The following is a 27,781-nucleotide window of genomic DNA, read 5'->3' as shown; positions in this document are numbered from 1 at the left end:
ATATAGATACACACACACACACACACACACACACACACACACACACCACATATATATATATATATTTTTGAGACGAAGTCATGCTGTTGTCCCCCAAATTGGAGGGCAGTGGCCCAATCTCGGCAACCTCCGCCTCCTGGGCTCAAGCGATTCTCCTGCCTCAGCCTCCTGAGTAGCTAGGATTACAAGCGCCTGCCACCACACCCAGCTATTTTTTGTATTTTTAGTAGAGACGCGGTTTCACCATGTTGGCCAGGCTGGTGTCAAACTCCCGACCTCAGGTGATCCACCCGCCTTGGCCTCCCAAAGTGCAGGGATTACAGGCATGAGCCACTGGTGCCTGGCCTTAAATATCTATTTTAATAGAGACAGGGTCGAGCCGGGCACAGGCCTGGGCAACAAGAGCAAAACTCTGCCTCAAAAAAACAAACAAACAAAAAACAGAAAGAAAAGAAAAGAAAGACACACTGTCTTGCTATTTTACTCAGGCTGGTCTGGAACTCTTGGACTCAAGCTATCCACCTGCCTTAGTCTCCCAAAGTGCTGGCATTACAGGCGTGAGCCACTGAGCCCGCCTGGGATAAGCTTTGGAGGACCATCCTCTGGGGTGCATCCCATCCCCCATCCCCGCCTTTCCAGCCCGTCTGGCCACTTGAAAGGCGGGCTAGGCCCGGTCCCACCTCTAAACCGCCCCCAAGTATGGGCCCCACCCCTCGCCCACAGTTCCGTCCAGAGGCCCGTTTCTAAACTCATCTTTTTCTCTGAACCCGTTTCTGCATCTCGCTCCCTGAGCCAACCCCAGGCACTGTCCGCACCCAACCAGGAGGAAACTAGAATTTCTGTGTCCTACGTGGCTGAAACTCAAGCCCTGGAGCCCCACCCCGCTGGAGGCTCGGAGCGGAAGTGATGTCAGCGTGCCACCGCCATCTTTACCGGCTGTGGCTCCGCATGGTCAGTGCCATTTCGCCTTTATTGTGGTGGAGTCCACCCCTGCTGTGGTGAGTTCCACCTGCTTGGGGGTCCGGGAGATAGCAGGGGGCGGCAAAGGAAGGATTGGGCATGGTCGCCCAGGAGCTTCTCAGATCCGCCTCGTTTCACTCGCTTTTCTAGGGGCTGTCCGTCCTCCTGGTGCAGCCTCTGGCCAGTTCCGAGAGGCCGCACACTCAGTCTGTCCCCGTCGGGAGCCCTGTCAGGAAGTGTGTTTGTCCTGCCTCCGCCGGGTGTTTTCTTGAGTACTTTCATCCGCTGTGCTCCTCTCTTGAAAAGCTTGGAAAGCAACCTTTCGGAGTTTTTTTCTTTCTGAAAGGAAAAGGATTTCTGCCATTCTGGTGAGGTTGGCTCTGGCCCCGCATTCTCCCGCGTCTGGAACCTATCTCTTCCGGCATGTTCCTGGTGAGCATGGGCAGAAAAATGGTTTCAAGAGGGCTGTGACTTCCATTTATTTGCTAAAAAATGTCTCATCTGAGAATCTGGTGGTCTTGATGTCCTTTACTTTTTTTTTTTTTTGATTTGGAGTCTTACTCTGTCACCCACACTGGAGTGCAGTGGCACGATGTTGGCTCACTGCAACTTTCACCTCCCGGGTTCAAGTGATTGTTTAAATTTCTTTTTAAAGAATCAATATGTCAGTATGTTTAATTCTTTGCCTTGTATTTTAAACTTCTCCGTAAAGCAACCTTTTTCGATCACCTGCTCCACCCTGACTTATTCTGATTACCTGCTCCACCCAGACTTACTTCGATTACTTACTCCACCCTGACTCATTCCAGTTTCCTGCTCTGTTATAACCATTTTCCCCACCAAACCACTCACCCCGTCACTCTCTTTAAATTAGCCAATTGGAATTAGTTTAGCCTGTGGGGTCTAACCCTAGCCATTGGGGAAGGACACAGTGGCAGGGGCCACTTTCCTCAAGAATAAGAACCCCTTCCCCTCCCTTGTCCTGGTGTGCACTCACCATTGCTCCATCTGTGAGGTCACACCCTTCTATAGAAGTAAATTGCCTTGCTGAGAAAAGAAAATGTTATATTCGAGTGCTATTTTTTTTTGTGGCATGAAAACTTTATTTATAACATGATTCACCTACCTCAGCCTCCCGAGTAGCTGGGATTCCAGGCGTGCACCACCACACCTGGCTAATTTTTTATATTTTTGGTAGAGATGGGGTTTCACCATGTTAGCCAGGCTGGTCCCGAACTCCTGACCTCAAGTGATCCACCCGCCACTTATTTTTGACACATTACATTCAGATGGAAAAAACATATGGTTGTTTAGGGCGTGCCCATTTTTGTATGTAAATATGAACACGTGTAGACTAAGCCTTTAGTTTTTTATTTTTATTTTCTTGCAGGTTTTTTTTTTCTAATTGTTACCAGCTGCAAGCCTTTCTACTTAAGAAAGCCAGGCCAGATGCACTGGCTCACACCTGTAATCCCAGCACTTTGGGAGGCAGAGGCAGGCAGATCACCTGAGGTCAGGAGTTCCAGACTAGCCTAGCCAACATGGTAAAACCCTGTCTCTACTAAAAATGCAAAAATTAGCCGGGCTTGGTGGCGGGCCCCTGTAATCTCAGCTGTTGGAGATAAAAAAAATAAAATGTTCAGTGCTGCAAAGTGAAACCAGCACTCAGGCAAAAGTTTTCTCAGCAACGCAATTTATTTCTATAGAAGGGTGAGTCTCATGGATGGAGTGATGGTGAGAGTACACCGAATAAAGGAGGGGAAGGGGTTTTTATTTCTAACTCTGGGTCCCTACCTCTGTGTCACTCCCCCGTGGGTTAGGGTCAGACCACAGAATCTAAACTGACCCTATTGGCTATCTGTGAATATTTTCCCCAAATAAGGAAGGGTAGGGGGATGTGTGAGTCACGATGGTGGGATGTGCAGTTTTGAAGAGTGGAATAGCTGCAGAATGGGTAGCCAAGGGAACAGATGTGAGTTATTGATTAGAGCTGATGGGAAGGTTGTTTACAGTAACTAGAAGCAAGGAGGCATGGAGAAAAGGAAAGTTGAGTTTGAGAACAAAGAACAAGGAAGTTAATAGGCTGAACTTTTGAAGAGAAATTCAGAGAAATATATTGTATCTTACACAGCTACTCTGGAGGCTGAGACAGGAGAATCACTTTAACCCGGGAGGCGGAGGTTGCATTGAGCCGAGATCCCGCCACTGCACTCCAGCCTGGGTGACGAGCGAAACTGTCTCAAAAAAAAAAAAAAAAACCTCAACTATTCTCTTCATCTGAAGTTCTTAGGTCTGTACTTCCCCACAGAGCTTCAAAACAGGGGCCTCCAGGAACCAGGAAGAAAGGATGGAGGCTTTATTACACTGACACTAGAATTATTTACTTATTATAATCAGAATATTATTCTAGTATCAGTGTAATAAAATATCTAGTATCTGTATAATTTTTTATTATTAAGAGCATGTTTGGATTAAGTGTAATTTTTACATTTTTTTCTGAAAAATTTGATCCTAAGGAAAACTTGAACATCTAACACACCCAGTCTAGTAGATTTACTTAATTTTTTAGCATTTTTTTTCTTTCTCCTCAGGTAAATCTTATGGTGAACAATTTGAGGGTAAATTGAGCATAAATTGTACACGTGATGCTTGACCTTTAAATACTTCATAATGCAGCTCCTAAAAAAAGGCAGTCATACTAAAACCACAATACTAGTATTTCACTTAAATAAAAAATAATAATGTCATCTAATGTCTGCTTTCCGTAATAACTAAAATTCTCCTCATTGATTCAACGTATGCTCTTGGGTGTTTTTGGATCTAAGATCCATTCAAGATTTTTGCATTGCAATTATTAGTGTCTTCAGTGTCTTTTTGCCTATAACAGTTATTATTGTCTGTTATATTGACTTTCAGAGAGTCACACTCATTCTCTTAGAAAGTCATACAATCAGATATTTCTGATTAGATTCTCATGGTGTGTGTAAATATTCCTTTATTTCATGCGATTTCCTACAAACTTGGAATTGGGTCCAGAGGAGAAGCTGACAACCATTGTTTGATAATGGGTGACAGTATGTACTTCATGCTTTGGGGACCAAAAGTCTCAAATTACTCGGTTCTGCCTTAGTTACTTCATGTCCCATGACTAGTTGTTAATTCTCTGTCATGTGCTAGTGGCAAATCACAACCTGTTTCTCAAAAGAAAAACAGTTAATCTGCACAAGAGAGCATGGATTGACTCTGCAATACCAGAGGGCTGTACTCTACATCTTCTGTTGGTGCATGCCAGAGGCTTCCAATAAATAACATACCATTTAACATGGACATGTTGAGTATCACTGGATCTGCTGGATCAGGTGGACCAAGTGCTTGGGAAGCTTGCATTGCAGCCTGAAATTGCCCTTGTCTACAGTTGAAACTAGAATCCTTACAGGTAACTGTGTGGGGCGTTAAAGTACGTGCAAATGTACATGTTGCCTCCAAAATTCAAGAGGTCTATGGATGGTAGTTTTTGAGAAACCTCCATACTGGGTTTTTTTTCTTTCTTTGAGACAAAGTCTTGCTGGATCATCCAGGCTGGAGAGCAATGGCATAATCATAGCTCATTGCTCCTTATTAGTGGTAGGTGGTATTAGGTGCAGTAACTTGGAGTGACATCTTGGAGGGATGTCTTTACATGATCCAGACAAGGGAATGTCTTTACCCACAGACATGGTGGCCCCAGAATCTCCCACTCTGTATTTTACAATTCAGAAAAATTTTTTTGATTCATAATAGATGAACATATTTTCAGAGTACATGGGATAATTTGATACAGTCACATAATCAGCATAAGTAGCATATCTGTCACCTTAAATATTTATCTTTTCTTTATTGTAGGAACATCAAGTTATTCTCTTAGCTGTGTTGAAATGTATGATAGATGCATATTAAGTGTAGTCACCCTACTGATCTATTGAACACCAGTTCTTATTTCTTCTAACTGTATATTTTACCCATGAATCAACCTCTTTTTTTTGGGGGGGGGAGATGGAGTCTCGCTGTTACCCAGGCTGGAATGCAGTGGCATGATCTTGGCTCACTGCAACCTCTGCCTCCTCCTGGGTTCAAGTTATTCTCCTGCCTCAGCCTCCTGAGTAGCTAGGATTAAGGGGTGCACCACCACACCTGGCTAATTTTTGTAGTTTTAGTAGAGACGGGGTTTTACCATATTGGAATGGTTGGCCTCAAACTCCTGATCTCAGGTGATCCACCCGCCTTGGCCTCTCAAAGTGCTGGGATTACAGGCACGAGCCACCTCACTCAGCCTAATCAACCTCTCTTTATCTCCGTCTCCTTCCTACCGTTCTGGCCTCTAGTAACCACTGATCTGTACTTTATGCTCATGAGATCCAGTTTTTTAGCTCCCACATGTGAGAATATGGGGTATTTGTCTGCCATGCTTGGCTTATTTCACTTCCATGATGACCTCCAGTTCTATCCAGTTGCTGCAAATGACAGAATTCCATTCTTCTTTATGGCTGAAGAATAATCCGCTGTCTATATATACCGTATATTCTTTATTCATTCTTTCATTGTTAGACACTTAGGTTGATTCCATATTTTGGCTATTATGAGTAGTGCTGCGGTAAACAAGGGAGTGTATATATATCTTTTCAAATATATTGATTTCCTTTCTTTTGGATATATACCCAGTGGGATTCCAGATCATATGGTAGTTCTATTTTTAATTTTTTGAGAAACCCCCATACTGTTTTTTTTTTTGTTTGTTTGTTTTTTTGAGATAGTCTTGCTGTGTCACCCAGGCTAGAGTGCCATGGCATAATCATGGCTCACTGCAGCCTTGACTTCCTGGGCTCAGGTGATCCTCCCACCTCAGCTTCCTGAGTAACCAGGACCACAGGCCTCCACTAATACACCTGGCTAAGTTTTTTTGTTTGTTTCTTTGATTTTTTGAGACAGAGTCTCACTCTGTCACTAAGGCTGGGGTGCAGTGGCACAATCTTGGTTCACTGCAATGTCCACCTCCTGGGTTCAGGCAATTATCCTACCTCAGCCTCCGGAGTAGCTAGGACTACAGGTGCATGCCACCATGCCCAGCTAATTTTTGTATTTTCAGTAGAGACAGAGTTTCACCATGTTGACCAGGCTGGTCTCAAACGCCTGACCTCAAGTGATCTGCCTGCCTCGGCATCTTAAAGACCTGGGATTACAGGCATGAGCCACTGTCCCTGACTGTTTGTGTGTGTGTGTGTGTGTGTGTGCATGCAGACAGGTCTTGCCAGGTTCAGACAGGTTTTATGTGTGCATGTGTGTACAGACAGGTCTTGCTGTGTTGCCCAGCCTGGTCTGGAACTCCTGGGATCAAGTGATCTCTCACCACAGCCTCAAGTTTTGGGATTACAGGCATGAGCCACCACACCTGAATATTGTTCTCTACAGTGGCTGTACTAATTTATATTCCCACCAACTGTGTACAAGGATTATCTTTTCACAGTATCCTCATCAGCATTTGTTATTCCCTGTCTTTTTTATAAAAGCTACTCTAAATGAGGTGAGATGATGTCTCATTGTAGTTATGTGTGATTTGTATTTCTCTGATGATTAGTGATGTTGAGCATTTTTTGTTTACCTGTTGGCCATTTGTATGTCTTTTTTTTGAGAAACATCCATTCTGACCTTTTGCCAATTTTTTTATCGGATTTTTTTTGTTATCAAGTTTGAGTTCCTTATATATTCTGATTATTAATCCCAGGTGGATAGTTTGTAAATATTTTCTCCCATACTGTAGATTGTCTCTTCACTTTGTTGATTGTTTCTTTTGCTGTGGAGAAGCTTTTTAGCTTGGTGTAATCTCATATGTTTATTTTTACTCTTGTTGCCTGTGCTTTTGAGATCTTCCCAAGAAATCTTTACCCAGACCAATGTCTTGGATTGTTTCCCCAGTGTCTTCCTCTACTAGTTTTATAGTTTCAGGTGTTAGATGTAAGTCTTTAATCTGTTTTGACTTTATTTTTTTTATGCTGAGAGATGGCATCTAGTTTTATTCTGCATATGGTTATCCAGTTTTCCCGCAGCATTTATTGAAAAGACTGTTATTTTCCCATTGTATGCTTTTGGTGCCTTTGTTGAAAATGAGCTGTTTGTAAATGTGTAGATTTGTATTTAGGTTCTCTGTTCTCTTCCATGATCTCTGTGTTTTGTTTTTTTTTATGTCAGTACCATGCTGATTTGGTTATGATAGCTTTGTAGTATATTTTGAAGTCAGGCAGTGTGATGATTCCAGCTTTGTTCTTTTTGTTCAGAATTTCTTTGGCTGTTTGAAGTCTTTTGTAGTTGCATATAAATTTTAGGATTTTTTCTATTTTTGTGATGAATGTCATTGCTATTTTGATAAGAGTTGCTCTTAATTGTAAATTGCTTTGGGTAGTATTGTCATTTTAACAATATTCTTCTAATCCATGAGCATGGAATATCTTTCCATTTTTTTTCTGTATCCTCTACAGTTTGTTTCATCAGTGTTTTATAGTTTTCCTTGTATAGCTCCTTCACACTTTTGGTTACTTTTTATTTTCTCTTTTTTTCAGAGGTGGGGGTCTCACTTTGTTGCCCAGGCTGGAGTACAGTGGTGCAGTTGTAGCTCATGCAGCAGCCTTGAACTCCTGGGCTCAAGGAATCCTCCTGCTTCAGCCTCTTTTGAGTAGCCGGGACTACAGGTGTGTGCCATCGTGCCTGGCTAATTTTTTTTTTTAATAGAGACTAAGCTGTGCCACGTTGCCCAGGCTGGTCTTGAACTGTTGGGCTTAAGCAATCCTCCTACCTCAGCCTCCCAAAATTCTGGGATTACAATTGTGAGTCATCATGCCTGGTGCTGGCATTTTATTGTCTTTGCAGCTATTGTAAATGTGATTACTTCCTTGATTTCTTTTTCAGATTTTTCACCGTTGGCATATATAAATGCAACTGATTTTTCTATGTTGATTTTGTGTCCTGAACTTTTACTGAATTCATTTATCAGTTCTAACAGGTTTTTGGTGGAGTCTTTAGGTTTTTCTAAATATAAGATTATGTCAGCTGAGCATGGTGGCTCATGCCTGTAATCCCAGCACTTTAGGAGGCCAAAGCAAAAGGATCATTTGAAATCAGGAGTTCAACGCCAGCCTGGGTAATATATTGAGGACCCCTCTGCCCCCAGTCTCTAAAAGGAAATAAATAAAAAGTTAGCATTGTCACACATGCCTGTGGTTCTAGCTACTTGGGAGGCTGAGGCAGGAGTATCACTTGAGCCCAGGAGACTGAGGCTGCAGTGAGCTGTGATCACAACTGCATTCCAGCCTGGGCAACAGAGGGAGACCCTGTTTCTAAGGAGGAAAAGGTCATGTCATTGGCAAACAAGGCTAATTTGACTTCTTTTTTAGTTGAGATGCCCTTTATTTGTTTCTCTTGCCTAATTGCTCTGGCCAGAACTTATAGTATTATGTTGAATAGAAGTGGCAAAAGTGGACATCCTTGTTCTGTTCAAGATCTCAGAGGAAAGACTTTCAATTTTTCCCTGTTCAGTATGATGTTGGATGTCGGTGTGTCATATATGGCCTTTATTATTTTGAGGTATATTCTTTCTATACACAGTTTGTTGGGGACTTTTGTCAAAAAGCAATATTGAATTTTATCGAATGGTGTTTCAGCATCTGTGGAAATCTTATACGGTTTTTGTTCTTGGTTCTGTTAATTTGGTATGTCACATTTATTGATTGCATATGTTGAACCATCCTTGTATTTCTAGGATGAATTTCACTTGATTGTGGTGAATGATTTTCTTAATGTGTTGAATTTGGTTTGCTAATATTTTGGTGAGAGTTTTTACAGGTATGTTCATCAGTGATATTGGCCTGTAGTTTTGTTGTTGTTGTTGTGCTCTTGTCTGGTTTTGATATGAGAATAATGCTTACCTTGTAGACTAAGTTTGGAAATATTCTCTCCTCTTCAATTTTGTTTGAGGAGTTCAAGTAGTATTGGTATTAGTTCTTTAAGTTTTTGGTAGGATTCAGCAGTGAAGTCATCAGGTCCTGGGCTTTTCTTTGATGGGATTCATTTTGTTATCACTTCAATCTTGTTATTGGTGTTGAGGTTTTCTATTTCTTCATGGTTCAGTCTTGGTGGGTTGTATGCACCCAAGAATTTGTCCATTTCTTCCAGGCTTTTCAGTTTATTGGCATATAGTTTTTCATAATAGTTTCTAATGATCGGTTGTATTTCTGTGGTTTCTGTTCTGTTTTCTTTTTCATTTTTTATTTTATTTGGGTCATTTTTTTCCCTTAGTCTAGCCGAAGGTTGATTTTGTTTATCTTTTCAAGTAATCAGCTTCATGTTTTATTGATCTTCTGTATTGTTTTTTATTTTCAATTTCGTTTATTTTGGCTCTGGTCTTTATTCTTTTGTTCTACTAATTTTGAATCTGGTCTGTTTTTGCTTTTCTAGTATCTTAAGGGGTATCATTAAGTTTATTTTAAGATGGAGCTTTGTTCTTGTTGCCCAAGCTGGAGTGCAATAGTGTGATCTCGGTTCACCGCAACCTCTGCTTCCTGGGTTCAAGCGATTCTCCTGCTTCAGCCTCCTGAGTAGTGGGATTACAGGCATGCGCCACCATGTCTAGCTAATTTTGTATTTTTAGTAGAGACGGTGTTTCTCCATGTTGGTCTTGAACTCCTGACCTCAGGTGATCCACCCGCCTCAGTCTCCCAAAGTGTTGGGATTACAGGCATGAGCCATAGCAACCAGCCTCTTAAATTCTTTTGATTTTTTTTTTTTTTTAAGACTAGGTCTCTCTCTGTCACCTAGCCTGGAGTGCAGTGGTGTGATCATGGCTTACTGCAGCCTCTACCTCCCATGCTGAAGCAATCCTCCCACCTCAGTCTCCTAAGTAGGTGAGGTGCACGCTATCACACCTGGCTACTTTTTGTACTTTTTAGTAGAGGTGGGTTTTCATCATGTTTCCTAGGCAGGTCTTGAACTCCTGAGCTCAAGCCATTTGCCTGTGTTAGCCTCCCAAAACGATCTCCTTTCTTTAAAATTTCCTTAGGTCACTGCCTCCTTTTCAGCACTAGGTGGAATCTCAAACCCATGTTTGCCTCTGCTCTAGCAAACAATTAAGAATACTGCCCATCCAGAGTTGGGGAGTCCTAAAGGGCATATTCCAGCAATGTGGGAAGGCTGGCTGTGTGTTCTGCCCAGGGGACCTGTGTAGCATACCCCTACACTATGGTGCTCCCAGGGCTGGGGATGGTAGTCCTGCCTCCCATCTTTGTCCCTGGATGTCCTCAGGGTATTTCTCCCTTCAGGCTCTTGTGATGCTTCCTGTGGGTTGAGACAGGGAGGGACTGATCTTTTACCAGGGAACCCAGGATGGTGGAGAAGGTGGTTGTCCACCTTGATCTCAGTTTTTTCCAGTGTAGAAACTGTGAGTTGGTAGAAATTTTCCACATTCTTGGTGCTGGATTAAGGAGAAGGGTGTTGTGGATATGGAAATTTGATTCTCTTACCATCTCCTTGGAGTTTTTTTCACTTCTTTGTAGCCACAGAAACTGCTTTTTTTTTTTTTTTTTTTGACAGAGTCTTGCTCTGTCCCCAGGCTGGAGTGCAGTGGCAGGATCTTGGCTCACTGCAACCTCCACCTGCCGGGCTCAAGCAATTCTCCAACCTCAGTATCCTGAGTAGCTGGGACTTCTGGCATGTGCCACCATGCCCAGCTAATGTTTGTATTTTCAGTAGAGACAGGGTTTCACCATGTTGGCCAGGCTGGTCTCAAACTCCTGACCTCAGGTGATCCACCTGCCTTGGCCTCCCAAAGTGCTGGGATTACAGGCATGAGCCACTACTCCTGGCCTAGAGCTGTTTTTTAAAGCACACATGTGCATATATAGAAATGTATTATATAAACGGTGGTATTTGAGATATTTTCTTTTCTTTTTGAGACAGAGTCTCACTCTGTCACCCAGGCTGTACCTCGTGAGCCACCATGCCCAGCTGGTCTTGAACTTCTGCCCTCAGGTGATCCACCTGCATCAGCCTCCCAAAGTGCTGGGATTATAGGTGTGAGCTACTGCATCCAGCCCTGAGAAACTTTTCAAAAACGGCAGAAACCCAAAAGTCCTCAGATCACACATATGATTACATCCATAAGCCAAATCAGATCACATATATGATTACATTCATAAGCAGGTGATCCACCTGCATCAGCCTCCCAAAATGCTGGGATTATAGGTGTGAGCTACTGCATCCAGCCCTGAGAAACTTTTCAAAAATGGCAGAAACCCAGAAGTCCTCAGATCACATATATGATTACATCCATAAGCCAAACCGTGCAAGAAATGTACAAGATAGTGTTGGAATACATGCCCTGTATGAAAACAATCAGTGACTGTTAGGGTCTTGTCAAAAGGAAAGGAGCCATCTTGAAGACAGTCCACTGGCCAGTGGTGGAACAACTTAACCATAACATAGTATTTTTTGTAAGTACTGATAATAAATCCAACCCAAAATGTGCAGTCCCTTCTTGGGGAAAATTAAACTTTAAGGAATGTTAAAACAAGTGAACTATAATTCCAGCACTTTTGGAGGCTGGGGCGGGTGGACCACCTGTGGTCAGGAGTTCGAGACCAGCCAGACCAACATGGAGAAACCCAGTCTCTACTAAAAACACAAAAATTAGCCAGGTGTGGTGATGTATGCCTGTAATCCCAGCTACTTGGGAGGCTGAGGCAGGAGAATAGCTTGAACTGAAGAGGCGGAGGTTGCAGTGAGCCAAGATCACACCATTGCACTCCTGGCTGGGCAATAAGAGCGAAACTCCTTCTTAAAAAAAAAACAAAAAAAACCCCAAAAACAAATTCACAGGCCAAGTGTGGTGGCTCACACCTGTAATCTCAGCACTTTGGGAGGCCAAGGTGGGTAGATCACCTGAGGTCAGGAGTTCGAGACCAGCCTGGCAGTCATTGTGAAACCCCATCTCTACTAAAAATACAAAAAAAAATTAGCTGGGAATGGTGGCAGGCACCTGTAATCCCAGCTACTTGGGAGGCTGTGGCAGGAGAATCACTTGAACTAGGGAGTCCCAGCTACTCTGAAGTCCTGTAGTCCCAGCTACTCGAGAGGCTGAGGCAGGAAAATCGCTTGAACCTGGGAGGCGGAGGCTGCAGTGAGCCGAGATCGTGCCACTGCACTCCAGCCTGGGCGACAGAGCGAGACTCCATCTCAAAAAAGAAAAAGAAAAAGAAAAAAAAAGAACAATAGCTACAGTGGTGGCGATCATGCTACTGCAGTCTAGCCTGGGCAATAAGAGCGAGACTCTGTCTCAAAAAAAAAAGAAAAAAAAACCATCTACACAGTCAACCAGTGTGATGATTTTTGGAATGTCAGGACCCTTGAGGACTGTATTTTGGAAGTGAATAGGAAGGAAAATTTATGCAGTCTGGAGGCAATGGTGTGGAGTGATTCTGGCTGTTTCTTTTCCTTTCTTTTTTCTTTTTCCTTTTTTTTTTTTTTTTTGAGGTGGAGTCTCTCTCTGTCACCCAGGCTGGAGTGCAGTGGCGCAATCTTGCTTACTGCAAGCTCCGCCTCCCGGGTTCATGCCATTCTCCTGCCTCAGCCTCCCAAGTATCTGGGACTACAGGTGCCTGCCACCATGCCTGGCTAATTTTTTTTGTTTTGTTTTGTTTTGTATTTTTAGTAGAGATGAGGTTTCACTGCGTTAGCCAGATGGTCTCAATCTCCTGACCTCGTGATCTGCCCGCCTCGGCCTCCCAAAGTGCTGGGATTACAGGTGTGAGCCACCGCACCCGGCCAATTCTGGCTATTTTTTCAAATAGGCATAGAGATAAGGCCATTATCTACATTAGTTGTATACCAAGTGCCAACTGTTGTGTTCATTCTTTTCAGTAAAGAACAACATTTAGAACAACAGCTGGCCAGGCGAGGTGGCTCACATCTGTAATCCCAGCACCTTGGGAGGCTGAGGTGGGCACCTCCTGGGTTCGAGTGATTCTCCTGCCTTAGCCTCCTGAGTAGGTGGGACTACAGCATGTGCCACCATGAGTGGCTAAGGTTTGTATTTTTAGTAGAGATGAGGTTTCACCATATGGGCTAGGCTGGTCTTGAACTCCTGACCTCAAGTTCATGCTATTGTCCTGCCTCAGCTTCCCGAGTAGCTGGGACTACAGGCACCCACCACCATGCCTGGCTAATTTTTTGTATTTTAGTAGAGACGGGGTTTCACCGTGTTAGCCAGGATGGTCTCGATCTCCTGACCTCGTGATCTGCCCGCCTTGACACTCCCAAAGTGCTGGGATTACAGGCATGAGCCACTGTGCCCGGCCTATTGTCTGTATTTTTTTTCTCTTTTTTTTTTTGAGATGGAGTCTTGTTCTGTCTCCCCGGCTACAGTGCAGTGGCATGATCTCGGCTCACTGCAACCTCTGCCTCCCAGGATCAAGCAATTCTCCTGCCTCAGCCTCCTGAGTAGCTGGGATTACAGTCATGTGCCACCACACCTGGCTAATTTTTGTATCTTTAGTAGAGACAGGGTTTTGCCATGTTGGCCAGGCTGGTTTTGAACTCCTGACCTCAGGTGATCTGCCTGCCTCAGCCTCCCAAAGTACTGAGATTACAAGTGTGAGCCACCGCACCCGGCCATCTTTTGAATATTTTAAATTCTGTTCTTCATCATCTTAGGTACACAATGAAGTTATCAATAACACATGTGGCTAGTGACTACTGAGTTGTTCTGTGCAGGTCTGGACTGTCTTCTAGTCATACTGGGGTAACAGCATATACAGGAGATCAGGCTCTAGGGTCAAATATCAGACCAATTACTAGGATTATTTGAATGTAGGTTTTTTTCAGCATTAATAGAGGTAATGGGCCAGGCATGGTGGCTCATGCTTATTATCCCAGCATTTTGGGAGGCCAAGGTGGGAGGATTGTTTGAGCCCAGGAGTTTGAGACCAGCCTGGGCAACCTGGTGAAACCTTGTTTCTACTAAAAATGCAAAAAATTAGATCCAGTGGTGTGCACCTGTAGTCCCAGCCACTTTGGCAGCTGAAGTGGGAGAATCACTTGAGGCCAGGAGTTTGAGACCAGCCTGGCCAATATGATGAAACCCCATCCTTGCACATTTCTTTTTTATTGTTGTTGTTTGAGATGGAGTCTCGCACTGTCGCCTGGGCTGGAGTGCAATGGCACAGTCTCAGCTCACTGTAACCTCCACCTCCCATGGTCAAGCGATTCTCCTGCCTCAGTGTCCTGAGTAGCTGGGATTCCAGGTGCCCACCATCACACCCAGCTAATTTTTTCTATTTTTAGTAGAGACAGGGTTTCACTATGTTGGCCAGGCTGGTCTCGAACTCCTGACCTTGTGATCCACCTGCCTTGGCCTCCCAAAGTGTTGAGATTACAGGCATGAGCCACCGTGCCTGACTGACCCCATCCTTACTAAAAATATAAAAATTAGCCAGGCGTGGTGGTGCATACTTGTAATCCCAGCTACTTGGGAGGCTGAGGCCTGATAATCACTTGAACCTGGGAGGCAGAGGTTGCAGTGAGTCAAGATCATGCCACTGCATTTCAGCCTGGGCAACAGAGTGAGACTCTGTCTCAAAATAATAATAATAATATAAGAATAAGGCTTGATGATGCACACCTGTGGTCCCAGCTATTCAGGAAGCTGAGGTGGGAGGATCACTTGAGCCTGGGAAGTCTAGGCTACAGAGAGCTGTTGTTGTGCCATTGTACTTAAACCTGGGCAACAGAGTGAGACCCTGTCTCAATAAATAGATGGATAGATAGACAGATAGATAGATAGATGTAGGCAATGATAGCTATTGGGAAGGATGGTTATGAAAATTAAGTGAGCATGTATATATAAAGCTACTAGAGCTACTTCTGACATACTAGTCCTCAATAAATGTCAGTTGCTGTTACTAATACTATCATTACTGAGTGATGATACTAAGTATACAGTTTTTGGTGGCCTTCACATCTGTCACCTGCAGAGAGAAAGCCCATGCATAATGTTCAATGACTGATGTTTGATGCTTGTTGTTTGATGATTGGTATGAACAGGACCTCAGATAACCCTGTACAAAGAGGAATGGAGATTGCCTGTATCCACCTAGATTCATAAGCTGCCCTGAGGCGATCTTGGCATCAAGAAAGACAGCATTGAGGCACATCTCACCATCAGCTTCAGAGGATGTCAGCCATTGATTTGTCCCTTGGTAAGTCCTTGTTGATGCTCTTTTTCAGAAATTCTGCTTTAGGTCACCCTCCACAACATAAGAGTCCAGTGAGCTGGGCCTGAACAGGCATGCTGCTTTTTTTTTTTTTTTTCTTTTAGATGGAGTTTTGCTCTTGTTGCCCAGGCTGGAGTGCAATGGTGTGATCTTAGCTCACCACAACCTCCACCTCCTGGGTTCAAGCAATTCTCTTGCCTCACCTGCCCGAGTCACTGGGACCACAGGCTAATTTTGTATTTTTAGTAGAGACGGGTTTCTCCATGTTGGTCAGACTGGTCTTGAACTCCCGACCTCAGGTGATTTGCCTGCCTTGGCCTCCCAAAGTGTTGGAATTACAGGCATGAGCCACCGCACCCGGCCACTGCTAGTTCTTTTAGGAGGAATTCAAGTGAGACACAGAATGCTGTTTTATTTTATTCATATTTTTATTTATTTATTTTTTGAGACAGAATCTTGCTCTGTCACTCAGGCTGGAGTGCAGTGGTGTAATCTTGGCTCACTGCAACCTCCACCTCCTGAGTTCAAGCAATTCTCTTGCCTCAGCTTCCTAAGTAGCTGGGATCACAAGCATGCATCACCAGGTTCAGCTAATTTTTTTTCTTTTTTTTTTTTTTTGAGACGGAGTTTCACTCTGTCATCCAGGCTGAAGCGCAGTTGCTTGATCTCGAGTCATTGCAACCTCCGCTTCCCAGGTTCAAGCAATTCTCTGCCTCAGCCTCCTGTAATTTTTTTTTTTTTTTTAGTGGAGACGGGGTTTTGCCATGTTGGCCAGGCTGGTCTTCAATGCCTGACCTCGAGTGATTTGCCCGCCTTGGCCTCCCAAAATGTTGGGATTACAGGCATGAGCCACTGTGCCCAGTCAGAATGCTGTTTTAGAATTCAGCCCTGGTTTGTGTGCCTTTGGAAATGCTACATAAGCTTCATGAGTGTTACTATTATGGGCAGATAGAGAGTACATTTTTCAGGGTGTATGTTTCCTTGAAAAAGGAAACTGTTACCCTTTACACAACAGGCAGCTCAGCCCACATCTGCTTTTCTGGGTCTAGGTGATACAGGAGTACTATGGCATTTCATGGAAGTGTTGTGTGTGTATAGTTTTTTCGAGTGTGCAGGAGCATATGGGAATTTCAAGCTAGGATGGAATGACTTCTCGGCATGAGAATGTGGGCAGCTGTGGCTTCTCATGCCTTCTTACTTTTCCACTAGGGTTTTTTTCCAGGGAACCAATCTGTCCTTTTGAAGAAAAGACAAAGATAGGAACGATGGTAGAGGACCACCGGTCAAATTCTTACCAGGTAAACAGAAAATGTACCGTTGTACAAAATGACATACTTACATCCAATAGGTAGACACATTTCCTTCTAGACAGACTCATCTCCAGAGTTTTCTTAGAGCAAATGAAGCCTTACTCAAGGACTGAGTCCCCAGATGAATTTCCCCAGGGAATGAGGTCTCCTGTACATAAAGTGTTAACTTGAAGATCATTCCAGTAGCTCGGTAATTACTAATTAAGCTTGACCTTCATGGTGCCAACTGCATCTTTATTACATTGCTGGGTGCAGTGACAGATGATAAAGCAGATGAAAGTGTCCTTTTATCAAATAATTTATTCACTCATCAGCGTTTATCAGGTATCTGCAGTGTGCTGAGGAGTGTGCTGCCTAGAGACCAATGGGACAGGAAGAGCTTCTAGCCTGTTTGTGCTGAGATAATGTAAGCAGTGTGCAGTGGCTCATGCCTGTAATTCCAGCTACTCAGGAGGCTGGGGTGGGAGGAGCACTTCAGCCCAGGAGATCGAAGCTGCAGTAAGCAGCGATTGTGCCTGTGTGACACAGTGGGACCCTGTCTTTATATATAAATAAATAAAAAGATTGGATAGATAGATAGATAGCTGCTAGATAGATAAAAATTCATGTTTAGGAAGTATTGTTCTAATCAAAAATTAAAATTAAAAAAATTAAAAAATTAAAAATAAATAGATCAGACAAAAAAGATTTAAAAAATATTCTAAAAAGTACTGTTCAGATGGGCATGGTGGCTCACACCTATAATCCCAGCACCTTGGGAGGCCGAGGTGGGCCGATCACATGAGGTCAGAAGTTTGAGACCATCCTGGCCAACATGGTGAAACCCCATTTCTACTAAAATACAAAAATTAGCCAGGCATGGTGTTGCATGCCTGTAATCCCATCTACTTGGGAGGCTGAGGCATGAGAATCACTTGAACTTAGGAGGTGGAGGTTGCAGTGAGCTGAGATCGTGCCATTGCACTCCAGCCTGGGCAAAAAGAGCAAAACTCTGTCACACACACAAAAAAAGAAAAAAATGCTGTTAAAGGTATATGCCCGTAGGAGTTCAACCTTGATTGTTTAGACACAAGAGCTCCTGAGACATTAAACCCTGGAATAGATCAGGGGAGACTTGAGAACCACATATAAGTGAGTATAAGGTTCCCCTTTCCTCATTCTCCAGTGAATATTGGTGGAAGTGTTCATTGGCTCAAACCAGCATGTGTTTGATGACTTAGGATTCAGTGACGTTTGATGATGTGGCTGTGGAGTTCACCCCAGAGGAGTGGGCTTTACTGGACACAACTCAGAAATACCTCTACAGAGATGTGATGCTGGAGAACTACATGAACTTGGCCTCTGTGGGTAAGAGTAACCTCACTTTGCTTGCCAGACTGGCCTGCACCTTTAGTCCCAGATACTTGGGAGGCTGAGGTGGGAGAATCGCTGGAGCCTGGGAGTTTGATACTAGCATGGGCAACATTGTGAAACCTCATCTCTAAAAAAAAATTCCTAAATATAAAGACTAGGCCAGTCACGGAGGTTCACACCTGTAATCCCAGCACTTTGGAAGGCTGAGGCAGGCAGATCACAAGGTCAGGAAATCAAGACCAGCCTGGCTGACACGGTGAAACCCTGTCTCTACTAAAAATGCAAAAAAATCAGCCAGGCATGGTGGTACACACCTGTAGTCCCAGTTACTCGGGAGGCTGAGGCAGTAGAATTGCTTGAACCCAGGAGGCGGAGGTTGCAGTGAGCCGAGATTGTGCCACTGCACTCCAGCCTGGGTGACAGTGAGACTTTGACTCAAAAAAAAAAAAAGATTTTTAAAGATCCACTTTGCCTGAGAAAATTTAAGCTATTTTTCCCAGAATTTCAGATATCTCTGACTTTTATTTTCCGTCTAGTCAAACAAAACTACCTGTTCTGTTTTTGTTTTTGTTTTTGTTTTTTTTTTTGAGGGAGTCTGTCACTCTGCCACCCAGGAGTGGCAGGATCTCTGCTCACTGCAAGCTCCGCCTCCCGGGTTCTTGGCATTCTCCTGCTTCAGCTTCCCAAAGTTGTTCTTTTTTTTGTTAAGTTTATCATTTTGATATATGCTCTTTATCCTGATCTTTCCTGCTTTCCTTTCCTGATAATCTTCTCCTCCTGTTCCCCATCAGTTGTAATTTTCACAGGAGCAGTTTGTAATAAACTATCTAAACACATCAGTTGTGTAATAAACCCCACATCCTTATAGCCAAATTTTTGACATACCAAAATCCTCAAGGTTCTGCTGCTTTTATTTTCTTTTTCTTTTTCTTTTTTTGAGATGGAGTCTCGTTCTGTCACCCAGGCTGGAGTGCAGTGGTGTGATTTCAGCTCACTGCAACTGCCGCCTCTCGGGTTCAAGTGATTCCCCTGCCTCAGCCTCCTGAGTAGCTGGGACTACAGGCACACACCAACACACCCGGCTAATATATATACATATATATTTTTTGTATTTTGGTAGAGAGAGGGTTTCACCATGTTGGTCAGGATGGTCTTGATCTCCTGACCTCATGATCCACCCACCTCGGCCTCCCAAAGTCCTGGGATTACAGGCCTGAGCCACTGTGCCTGGCCTGTGGCTTTTATTTTTATATTGTGTTTAATTTGAAAACAAGGACAAATGACTCATTTTAAACTAATAATTTCTTCTCTAAACCCTTAGATTTCTTTTTCTGCTTAACTTCAGAATGGGAAATACAACCTAGAACAAAACGGTCATCACTTCAGCAGGGTTTTTTGAAGAATCAAATATTCACTGGGATACAAATGGTAAGATTCATGAGGGATATTTATTTTTTCTTCTTTTTTTTGAGACGGAGTCTTGCTTTGCCAGGCTGAAGTGCAGTGGCACCATCTCAGCTCACCGCAACCTCCAACCCCCAGGTTCAAGCAATTCTCTTGCCTCAGCCTCCCGAGTAGCTGGGACTACAGGCACTTGCCACCATGCCCAGCTAATTTATTGTATTTATAGTAGAGACAGGGTTTCACCATGTTGGCCAGGATGGTCTTGATCTCCTGACCTCGTGATCCACCTGCCTTGAACTCCCAAAGTGCTGGGATTACAGGTGTGAGCCACTGTGTCAGGCCATGAGGGATATTTCTTAATTTCCTCTCTCAGAAAAGACTGAGAATTCCATTCTAAAAAATCAGCTCAGTTAGTGGTGTGGTTTACATCTGTATTCCCAGCTACTTGGGAGGCTGAGGTGGGAGCATCATTTCAGCCCAGGAATTCAAGACCGGTCTAGGCAGTATAGCAAGATACCATCTCTGATTTTAAAAAGAGGCTGGATGTGGTGGCTCGTGCCTGTAATTCCAACACTTTAGGAGGCAAAGATAGGTGGATCACTTGAGGTCAGGAGTTTGAGACAGGCCTGGTCAACATGGTGAAAACTCTGTCTCTACTAAAAATACAAAATTAGCTGTGTGTGGTGGTGGGCACCTGTTATCCTAGTTACTCGGGAGGCTGAGGCAGGACAATCGCTTACGCAGAGGCCGAGGTTGCTGAGTGAGCCAGCACTGCACCACTGCATTCCAGCCTAGGCGACCAAGTGAGACTCCGTCTAAAAAAAAAAAAAAAAAAGAAAAGAAAAGGAAAGAAAGTGAGTCCTGTAATCCCAGCACTTTGGGATGCAGAGGTGTGTGGATCACTTGAGGTTAGCACCTTGAGACCAGCCTGACCAACATGGTGAAACTCTATCTCTACTAAAAATACAAAACTAGCCAGGTGTGGTGGTGGGCACCTGTAATCCCAGTTACATGGGAGGCTGAGGCAGGATTGCTTAAACACGGGAGGTGGAGTTGGCAGTGAAAAAGAAACAGCACAAATGAGAGATACTTGAGAGAGAAGTAGCCTGCACCCTTGAGGGAGCAGGGTCTCTGGAGAGATAGTCTGAATGTGATGAATTTTCTGATGTTCCATACCTGTATAACTTGTCACTGCAAAATACCCAAAAGTACATATTCCCACATATGTAACTAGACATTGAGGATTTAAACAGTTTCATGAAAATCTGCACAATTTGGCTGGGTGCAATGGCTGACACCTGTAATCCCAGCACTTTGGGAAGCTGGGGCAGGAGAATTGCTTGAGTCTAGGAGATCAAGACCAGCCTGGGCAACAGGGAGACTCTGTCTCTACAAAAAAATAAAAAATTAGCTGGGCACGTTGGCATGCACCTGTAATCCAAGCTCCTCGGGAGACTGAGGCAGGATGATGGCTTGAGCCTGGGAGTTTAAGGCTGCAGTGAGCTGTGATTGTGCCATGGTTCCCAGCCTGGGTGACAGAGTGAGACCCTGTCTCAAACCACCCCTGACAATCAAAAAAAGACAGTTTTTTTTTGAACAATTAGAGCCAGTGGCATAGAATTCTGGCAAGAAATCAAGAGGGTAGGAAATGAAACCATGGAAGAAAAATTGTAAAAGTTATGGTTATCAAAGTAGGCCGACTTGGTAGCTCATGGCTGTAATCCCAGCAGTTTGGGAAGCTGAGACGGGGGTTTGTTGAAGAGTTTGAGACCAGCCTAGGCTACATACCAAGACCCTGTCTCTATAAAAATAAATTGAGGCTGGGTGCAGTGGCTCATACCTGTAATTCCAGCACTTTGGGAGGCCTAGGTGGGCGGATGAGAAGGTCAGGAGTTTGAGAACACCCTGGCTAACATGGTGAAATCCCATCTGTAGTAAAAATACAAAAATTAGCTGGGTCTGGTTGCACATGCTACTCAGCAGGCTGAGGCAGAAGAACTGCTTGAACCCAGGAGGCGGAGGTTGCAGTGAGCCGAAATCATGACACTGCACTCCAGCCAAAGTGAGACTCCATCCCAAAAATCAATAAAATAAAATCAATCAATCAATCAAAAAATTGGCCAGGCATGATGATGCATGCCTATAGTCCTAGCTACACAGCTTTTAGCTAGGATGATCACTTGAACCCAGCCAGGCGTTTGAGGTTACAGTGAGCCATGATCACTGCAGTGCACTATAGACCAGGCAATGGAGTGAAACCCCAGCTCTGAAAAAAGTAAAACATGCTGTGCATGGTGGGTCACGCCTGTAATCTTACCACTTTGGGAGGCCAGGACAGGCAGTTCACCTGAACTCAGGAGTTTGAGACCAGCCAGGGCAACTTGGCAAAACCTGAGTCTACAAAAAAAAAAATAGAAAAACTCCCCAGTGCAGTAGCGCACACCTGTATTTCCAGCTACTCGGGAGGCTGAGGCAGGAGAATCACTTGAGCCTGGGAGGTGGAGGTTGCAGTTAGCAGAGATTGTGCCACTGCACTGTAGACTGGGAGATAGAACAAGACTCTGTCTCAAAAAAAAATTAAACATTAAAAAGTAATTGTCCTCAGAATAATGTTTCTGTGTTCAGATGGGTGAAATCTCTTAATATGTCTGAAAACGTTTTAAATCCTTTATCCCCTCATCAGCAGACAAGAAGCTACAGTGGATGGAAACTCTGTGAGAATTGTGGTGAGGTCTTCAGTGAACAGTTTTGCCTTAAGACACACATGAGAGCTCAGAATGGAGGGAACACATCTGAGGGTAATTGTTATGGAAAAGACATCCTCAGTGTGCACAAGGAAGCCTCTGTTGGACAGGAACTTTCCAAATTTAATCCATGTGGAAAAGTCTTCACCTTAACTCCAGGCCTTGCTGTGCATCTTGAAATTCTCAATGGAAGACAACCCTACAAATGTAAGGAATGTGGAAAAGGCTTTAAGTATTTTGCAAGCCTTGATAATCACATGGGAATCCACATTGGAGAGAAACTCTGTGAATTTCAGGAATGTGAGAGAGTCATCACACCTTCCTCACACCTAAAGCAGTGTGTAACAGTTCATACTGGAAAGAAATCCGAAAAGACTAAGAACTATGGGAAATCCTTCACTAATTTTTCTCAACTTTCTGCACATGCAAAAACTCATAAAGGAGAGAAGTCCTTTGAATGTAAAGAATGTGGAAGATCCTTTAGAAATTCCTCATCCTTTAATGTTCACATTCAAATTCACACTGGAATAAAACCACACAAATGTACGGAATGTGGGAAAGCCTTCACTAGATCAACTCACCTTACTCAACATGTAAGAACTCACACTGGAATAAAACCCTATGAATGTAAGGAATGTGGCCAAGCCTTCACTCAATACACGGGCCTTGCTATACACATACGAAATCACACTGGAGAGAAACCCTATCAGTGTAAGGAATGTGGGAAAGCCTTCAATAGATCTTCAACGCTTACTCAACATAGAAGAATTCACACAGGAGAGAAGCCTTATGAATGTGTTGAATGTGGGAAGACCTTCATTACTTCTTCCCATCGTAGTAAACATTTGAAAACTCACAGTGGAGAAAGGTAAATGCAAGATATGTGGGAAGGAATTTCTGTATTCCTCACCCCACCTGTGAACTCATACCAGAGAGAAACCCTTTGTATGTAAAGAATGTGGGAAAGCATTTGCTGTTTCCTCATGCCTAAGTATGCATGAAAGAATTCTCACTGGGGAGAAATCCTATGAATGTAAGGATATGAGTGTTGTTACCATTTAGCCCATTGGTTGCCATCTTTCATTATTGGCAGTGCAAAGACCATCAGATTTGTCCTAAATGCCTTTTGGAAGTAGTAATGGCTCACGGATTGGCCTTAGATGCATCCCAAGTGTCTGAAATTAAACCTACAGGTTCTGAATACAACTTCATGGTTCCCTGAGTCTGGGCATCTGTGAAGAAGGGTCATGGATGGTGAGGTCAGTACTGCAGGCTGCCTCACCTTGGTGATTAGATTCCTAAGATCATAGCATTAACAAGTTCTGTATGAGATAAATCATGCAGATTGATCCCAGCCCCTGTTGGTTAGTGGCTGCCAGTGTGGCACATTCATGTCAAAATTTACCAGAAGCCAAGATGATGTAGGCCTCATAGGTGGATTGTTAAAAAGATGCTCCTCCAAGGTTCTCTTCTGTTCCCACGGATCCTGCAGAGCATGTCAGGAATGAAACCATCCATAACTGCCAGGGCACTTTCACAGGTGATTATTTCTGTGTCCCCTTCTTGTAAAATAAGAAGTGTGACAACCTTGCCTGTTCTGTTCTGTCTTCTCTGTCCATTTTAGGTGGCACAATGTAAGTAGCAGTGTCTCTTCTAGTATAATCCAGTCTCTCTTCTCACTTTGAGGATTCTCTTCAGTACAAGTTTTCTAATTTTTGCAGTATGGATAGGCTGAGAATTTTCCAAATCTCCAAGTTATGGTTCCTTTTTCCTTAACAATTTCTTCTGCAATTCAGCTCTCCTTTTGCATTTTTGCTGAGACCAGCTGGGTCATGGAGACCCTAACCCAGTGGCTCCAGAGGAATTAAGACAAAGACACAGAATGCAGAGTGGGAATCGGGGCTCACAGCCTTCAGAGCTGAGCTTGAACAGAGTTTGACCCACATATTTATTGACAGTAAGCCTGTGGTAAACATTATTTCTATAGATTATAGATTAGCTAAAAGTATTCCTTATGGGAAAGAAAGGGACAGGCTCTGGCTTGTTATCTGCAACAGGATCATGTCCTTAAGGCACAAATCACTCATGCTATTGTTTGTGGTTTAGGAATGCCTTGAGCAGTTGTCCAGTTTTCCACCCTGGGTGGGCCAGGTGTTCCTTGCCGTCATTCCAGTAAACCAGCAACCTCCAGCATGGGCGTCATAGCCATCATGAGCATGTCACAGTGCCGCAGAGATTTTGTTTATGGCCAGTTTCTCATGGCCTGTTTATGGTCAGATTTGGGGGGCCTGTTCTCAGCACATTTACCTGTAAGCAGTCAGGAAGAATGAAGCTTCCTGTGTCCTTTAACACTTTAATTACAGATCTTAGTGATACATACCCAGTTTTATCTCTCTCAAGCTCTACCTTCCATAAAATGCTAGAATACAGTTCTGCCAAGTTCTTCACCACTTCATATCAAGGGTTGTCTTTTCTTCATTTCCCAATAGCATGTTCCTCATTCCCCAGTGACACCTCACCAGAATAACCCTTACCAACCTTATTTCCAGCTTGCATATCAGAATTTTTCCAGCCTCTACTCATTTGTCAGTTTCAAAGCTGCTTAACATTTTTAGTTTTTTGTTTGTTTTTAATTGCAGTACCTCACTTCTCAGTACGAATATCTGCCTTAGTCAGCTCAGGCAACCATAGCAGAATACCACAGACCAAATGGCTTACAAATTAATTTAATTTTAAATCAATGAGCTTAAAAACACAGAATTTTTTTTTTTTTTGTGATGGAGTTTTGCTCTTGTTGCCCAGGCTGGAGTGCAACGACATGATCTTGGCTCACTGCAACCTCTGCCTCCCGAGTTCCAGCAATTCTCCTGCCTCACCCTCAGTAGCTGGGATTATTGGCATGCACCACAAACCTTGGCTAAGTTTGTATTTTTAGTAGAGACAGGGTTTCTCCATGTTGGTCAGGCTGATCTCCATGTTGGTCAGATCTGACCTCAGGTGATCCACCTGCCTTGGCCTCCCAAAGTGCTGGGATTACAGGCCTGAGCCACCGTATCTGGCCCAAAACACAAATTTATATTCTCACGTATCTGGAGGCTGGAAGTCTGAGATCAGAGTGCCAGCATGGTCAACCTCTAGTGAGAGCTCTCTTCCTGGCATGTAAGTGCCCACTTCCTCATGTCTTCACACAATGGAGACCAACAAATAGGTCAGTCGGTTCCCCCCTCCCCGCCCCCTTCTTTTTTCACATACAGTTTGGAGCGTCATGTGAAATTTGGGGGGGTCACTCTATATATACATATATATATACCTAACTCCTAAATTGGAAAACTAAGAGTCATTATTTACAGATTATCTGATTCTCTATGTGGAAAGAGAAAAGAATCATATTAAGTACTTTGGACTGAAAAATGACCCCCAAAATTCATATGATGATGAAGCTCTTTCTAAATATTTTCTTGCTTTACTGGACTGATTTTAACCCACAGCACAACACCAACTAAAAGTAGTAATACCAGCATACTTGTCTTTGCAGTTCTGGTGAGATATGTGCTCCATTTTATTGGCTTGGCTGTAGGTTTTAATTTCTTTTTTATTTTTTGAAGAGTTTATGTCCTATTGGGGAACCTGCCCCCATATTCACATAGGTTCTTTTCTATTTTCTGTAAGTGTCAGCCAGCTTGAGAAATAAAGGGACAGAGTACAAAAGAGAGAAATTTTAAAGCTGGGTGTCCGGGGCAGACATCACATGTCGGTAGGTTCCATGATGCCCCACAAGTCACAAAAACCAGCAAGTTTTTATTAGGGATTTTCAAAAGGGGAGGGAGTGTGCAAATAGGTGTGGGTCACAGACATCAAGTACTTTACAAGGTAATAGAATATTACAAGGCAAGTGGAGGCAGGGTGAGATCACAGGACCGAGGTGAAATTAAAATTGCTAATGAAGTTTCGGGCACCATTGTCATTGATAACATCTTATCAGGAGACAGGGTTTTGAGATCAACAGGTCTGACCAAAATTTATTAGGTGGGAATTTCCTCTTCCTAATAAGCCTGGGAGTGCTATGGGAGACTGGGGTCTATTTCACCCCTGCAGTCTCGACCATGAGAGACAGCTACACCCAGGGGGGCCAGTTCAGAGACCCACCCCCAGGTGTGCATTGTCTTTCTCAGGGATGTTCCTTGCTGAGAAAAAGAATTCAGTGATATTTCTCCCATTTGCTTGTGAAAGAAGAGAAATATGGCTCTGTTCCACCTGGCTCACCAGCGGTCAGAGTTTAAGGTTATCTCTCTTGTTTCCTAAACATTGCTGTTATCCTGTTCTTTTTTCAAGGTGCCCAGATTTCATATTGTTCAAACACACATGGTGTACAATTTGTGCAGTTAATGCAATTATTGCAGGGTCCTGAGGTGATATACATCCTCCTCAGCTGACAGGATTAAGAGATTAAAGTAAAGACAGGCATAGGAAATCACAAGGGTATTGATTGGGGAAGTGATAAATGTCCATGAAATCTTTACAATTTATGTTTAGAGATTGCAGTAAAGACAGGCATATGAAATTATAAAAGTATTAATTTGGGGAACTAATAAATGTCCATGAAATCTTCACAATCCACGTTCTTCTGCCATGGCTTCAGCTGGTCCCCCCGTTTGGGGTCCCTGACTTCCCGCAACAATGTCCTGCAGGAAAAGTTTTTTCTTTATATCCAGTTTTTACATGATGAATTATTTCCCAATATTTCATAATTTATGAGGCTGAATTCCTCTTGAATGTATTAAATGCTTCCTTCGCATCCTCTGTGATGATCATGTTTATTTACTGATAAAACTCAATACCTAGAACTGCACCTAGCTCATGATGGTACCTAATAAATACTTCAATGAAATGATGTGGTAATGCATGCCTATAGTTTTAGCTACTTGGGAGGGTGGCCTGAGCCCAGGGGTTCTAGACCAGCTTAGGCAACATAGCAAGACCCCATCTCAAAAAAAAAAAAAAAAAAAAAAACTTGAAGAAGTGAATGCATGGAAGGGGGCTTTTCTAAAATAAATGTGGTCAGGCTGGGTGTGGGGGCTCATGCCTGTAATCCCAACAATTTGCGAGGTTGGGGTGGGCAGATAACTTGAGGTCAAGAGTTTGAGACCAGCCCAGCCAACATGGTGAAACCCCATCTCTACTAACAATACAAAAATTAGCTGGGTGTGGTGATGTGCACCTGTAATCCCAGCTACTTGGGAGGCTGAAGCAGGAGAATCACTTGAACCCGGGAGGTGGAGGTTGCATTGAGCCAAGATTGCACCACTGCACTCCATGCTGGGTGACAGGGTGAGACTCTGTCAAAAATAAATAAATTAAATTAAATAAATGTGGTATTTGTATTTATTGCTTTTCCAATGTTACATCAACCTTGTATTCCTGGATAAGCTCGACTGTGACATAATGGATCACTTAAAAAGACTTGATTACTAATATGTTATGGAGCTATGTTTGAATAACATTGTGATTTTTTAAAAAATTTTCCTTTAATGATATTTGTATACAATGACTGTCATATACTGTAGTGGGACGTGTTCCTACTATTTCCAAATTCTTAATCTATAAGAGTCATCTAGACTGGGAATAGTGGCTCAGGCCTGTAATCCCAGCACTTTTGGAGGCTGAGGCAAAAGCATCCCTTGAGCCAAGGAGTTCAAACCAGCCTGGGCAACATAGTGAGACA

The 27,781-nt window shown here is 43.4% G+C and overlaps 1 protein-coding gene across 4 annotated transcripts; it reads left to right on the top strand.

Moving 5' to 3' along the window:
- The first annotated feature begins 739 nt into the window (after nt 1-739).
- On the top strand, nt 740-27,427 carry ZNF562 (zinc finger protein 562). 4 transcript variants are annotated; one of them, XM_054461627.2, is made up of 6 exons: nt 740-998; nt 15,079-15,233; nt 16,458-16,546; nt 17,779-17,905; nt 19,233-19,339; nt 21,999-27,427. In XM_054461627.2, the coding sequence occupies exons 2-6, from the start codon at nt 15,209-15,211 to the stop codon at nt 22,929-22,931; spliced, it is 1,281 nt and encodes a 426-aa protein (XP_054317602.2). In that variant the 5' UTR covers nt 740-998; nt 15,079-15,208; the 3' UTR covers nt 22,932-27,427. The 4 variants fall into 4 exon arrangements, with proteins under 4 accessions (XP_054317602.2, XP_054317603.2, XP_063514525.1 ...); XM_054461628.2 differs by having other exon boundaries at nt 857-998; nt 22,002-27,427; XM_063658455.1 differs by having other exon boundaries at nt 960-1,392; nt 22,002-27,427.
- The last annotated feature ends 354 nt before the right edge of the window (nt 27,428-27,781 follow it).

This window comes from Pongo pygmaeus, chromosome 20 (assembly GCF_028885625.2).
Source record: "Pongo pygmaeus isolate AG05252 chromosome 20, NHGRI_mPonPyg2-v2.0_pri, whole genome shotgun sequence".
In the NCBI taxonomy this organism is placed as follows: Eukaryota; Metazoa; Chordata; class Mammalia; order Primates; family Hominidae; genus Pongo; species Pongo pygmaeus.
This window is presented reverse-complemented; position numbering and strand designations above follow the sequence as displayed.